A 2,631-nucleotide genomic window follows, 5' to 3' on the forward strand; every position below is an offset into this window, starting at 1 on the left:
TGAGTCTTGAGTCTTGTCAGTAGAGTGTCTCCAAGGGAGTGAGCAGAGAGAGGTCTCCTGCCTCCAAGGAGGAATTATAGGAATTCCCATAATCCTCAGGGGAAGGCCATGCCCACACAAAGGCCTCATTGGCTATGACCCAATTGACAGACTAGACCCCACCCCTTCATTCTTAATCCTCTCAAGTCCCAAATTGACACCAGATTATGTTAACTACCGCAGCTGGGATATTTTCTTAATATACAATTACTTTTTATATAAAGCTTTCTTATACACATTAGTATCTATGAATTTGTTTCTCTAGTCAATCCTGACTAACACAAGCAGTAAGTTTTAAAACTATGTAGTATCATACATAGCACTATGTATGTATTATTCCTAACATCTCTCCTGAAAACAATGCATTTTATTTTTCTTGCAGCAAAATGGTTCACCAAGTTCCAGAAAACATCAGTTTTCCTGCTGAAGAGGAGAAAATCTTGCAATTTTGGTCCAAATTTAATTGTTTTCAGGAATGCTTAAAGCAGTCAAAACATAGACCACGGTAAGCAGATTTCTATGGTTTAAAAAAAAAATCTCTTTACTCATTTTTGTATTCCCAGAGTTTTATAGCACTAATAACGGGTACCAGCAGTATATGCCAAGTGAATTAGTTCTAAGTTAATGGTAGATTCAGTTTTTTTAATAGGCCATAGTTTGGATAGTACCCTCTTTCTCTACAATTTTGTTATCATCACTACTACTTTTTAGACCAGGGTTGTTCATACTTTTGCAGCATGTGAGCTACTTGTAAAATGATCAAGTCAAAGTGATCTACCAACTACAAAAATGCAAAATAAATATATTTTTATTTATTACATTTATTCATAAATGCATTGAGAATTCTTTATATGTATAATATACGTTTATGTACCTTGCATAACCGCATGAGTTCATTATTGCACAACACAACACAAGGAACTATGTACATTTTTGGTCATTACCTGAGTTTTCTCTGATGACTTGCACTGATTTGAATGAGCCAGGGACACTGAATGGAATGAGCCAGGGATGCATAGTCTGGACAGTAGCTGCTGACAGCCAGCCTCAAGCACACTTCCAAATGATCATTCATGGTGGAATGGTACTTGGACTTAATGATCTTTATGTGGGAAAACGCTGACTTACATAAATAAGTAGAGCCGAAGAATGCAGTCAAGGAGGTAGCACATTTTCTCATGTTTGGGTTCTTTCTCTCTGCAAGTAAGTTCTAGGACAGTTCTTGTGCTCTGGACTTCAGCTGAATGTCGGCTTGTAGTGTCAAAATCTCCCATTCCGTATGAAAGTGATGCATTTTTGTCTTCTTACTTGGTCCAGCTTCCCCACTCCCTTTAATCCCCTTTCTTAGTTTAAGAGAAAAAAACCAAGGTCTAAAAATTGGTGATAACTTGTCAGTTTTGCTACATTTAGCACAGTTGTTTGCGCATGCATTTGGCACGTTAAGATTGGATCTGATTGGCTGCGCTATATGCTATATATCAGATAAGTGACGAGATTGACGATAGGTTTACGTCTATTTTTTTAATCCCATGGGATCTACCCACACTACATTTGCAATCGACTGGATGATTGTGATCGACATGTAGACCCTTACCACATACTTAATTTTCAGAAACTTCTTGCTGTTTTCTAATTCCATTGTGACCTTAGCTATCTATAGAAAAATGTTTTCTATATTTTGCTTTCTTGTTTTAAAGTGACTTAATGTAATGATTTTTATTATCTGTATTAGATTTACCTTTTATGATGGACCTCCTTTTGCAACTGGATTGCCTCACTATGGACATATACTTGCAGGGACAATTAAAGACATAGTTACAAGATATGCTCATCAGAGTGGATTTCATGTTGACAGAAGGTTTGGATGGGATTGCCATGGTTTACCTGTGGTATGTTTCACTCTGTAGCCTTATAGTGTTCTAGTTTGTTTTTTTTTTAAAGCACCAGATTTTAAATGTGAAAATATGATGGATTTTGACTATATGTCAAACTTTTATTTTTATAAAAATATCACATGTCATTTCCTGAGAACTGACTTTTTAGGTCTGTTTTAATGTCTAGAATTATTCAGTTATAATCATTTAATTGGGCAAGAATGTTAACAGTTTTATCACAAATTTTCAGGAATATGAAATTGATAAGACACTAGGAATCCGAGGACCAGAAGACGTGGCCAAGCTGGGAATTGTGGAGTATAACAAGCAGTGCCGTGCGATTGTGATGAGGTATTCTTCTGAGTGGAGGGTACGTGGTGTTTTGTTATTTCCAGGAAATGAATAAAACTTAAGTTTCTAAATAGTAACTGACAGTTTATGATCCTTTGTATCTTTATAAGATGTGAGGTGTGGTACAAGAGAATTGACAATGTGTATATCAAAGAACGGGTCTTTGGCTTCCTCTTACAACTGTTTTAGCTTTAAGTGATTTCTTTGCTGAGTCGGTTTTCGCTTTGTAATGATATCCCTAGTCATAGGATGTGACAGGATCCAGATCTCCCTCAGAAGCAGCTTAGCTTGAATATCACAATTCAAAAATCCAGATATTAAAAGAAAATTGAAGTTTGGACCCATTCTTGTAATAGTAATTTGACTC

At 36.1% G+C, this 2,631-nt stretch overlaps 1 protein-coding gene across 1 annotated transcript in view; it reads left to right on the plus strand.

Moving 5' to 3' along the window:
- Positions 1 to 418: 418 nt before the first annotated feature.
- The window catches only part of IARS1 (isoleucyl-tRNA synthetase 1), a 118,415-nt gene continuing 116,202 nt past the window's right edge, over positions 419 to 2,631 (plus strand). Inside the window, exons 1-3 of the mRNA XM_004714603.2 lie at positions 419 to 544; positions 1,772 to 1,928; positions 2,164 to 2,283. Coding sequence (XP_004714660.1) covers positions 426 to 544; positions 1,772 to 1,928; positions 2,164 to 2,283 — 396 coding nt within the window. The 5' untranslated portion in view covers positions 419 to 425. The remainder of the gene's footprint in view (positions 545 to 1,771; positions 1,929 to 2,163; positions 2,284 to 2,631) is intronic.

This window comes from Echinops telfairi, unplaced genomic scaffold, assembly GCF_000313985.2.
Source record: "Echinops telfairi isolate 266 unplaced genomic scaffold, ASM31398v2 ScPeMD7_27;HRSCAF=92, whole genome shotgun sequence".
Classification (NCBI taxonomy): Eukaryota; Metazoa; Chordata; class Mammalia; order Afrosoricida; family Tenrecidae; genus Echinops; species Echinops telfairi.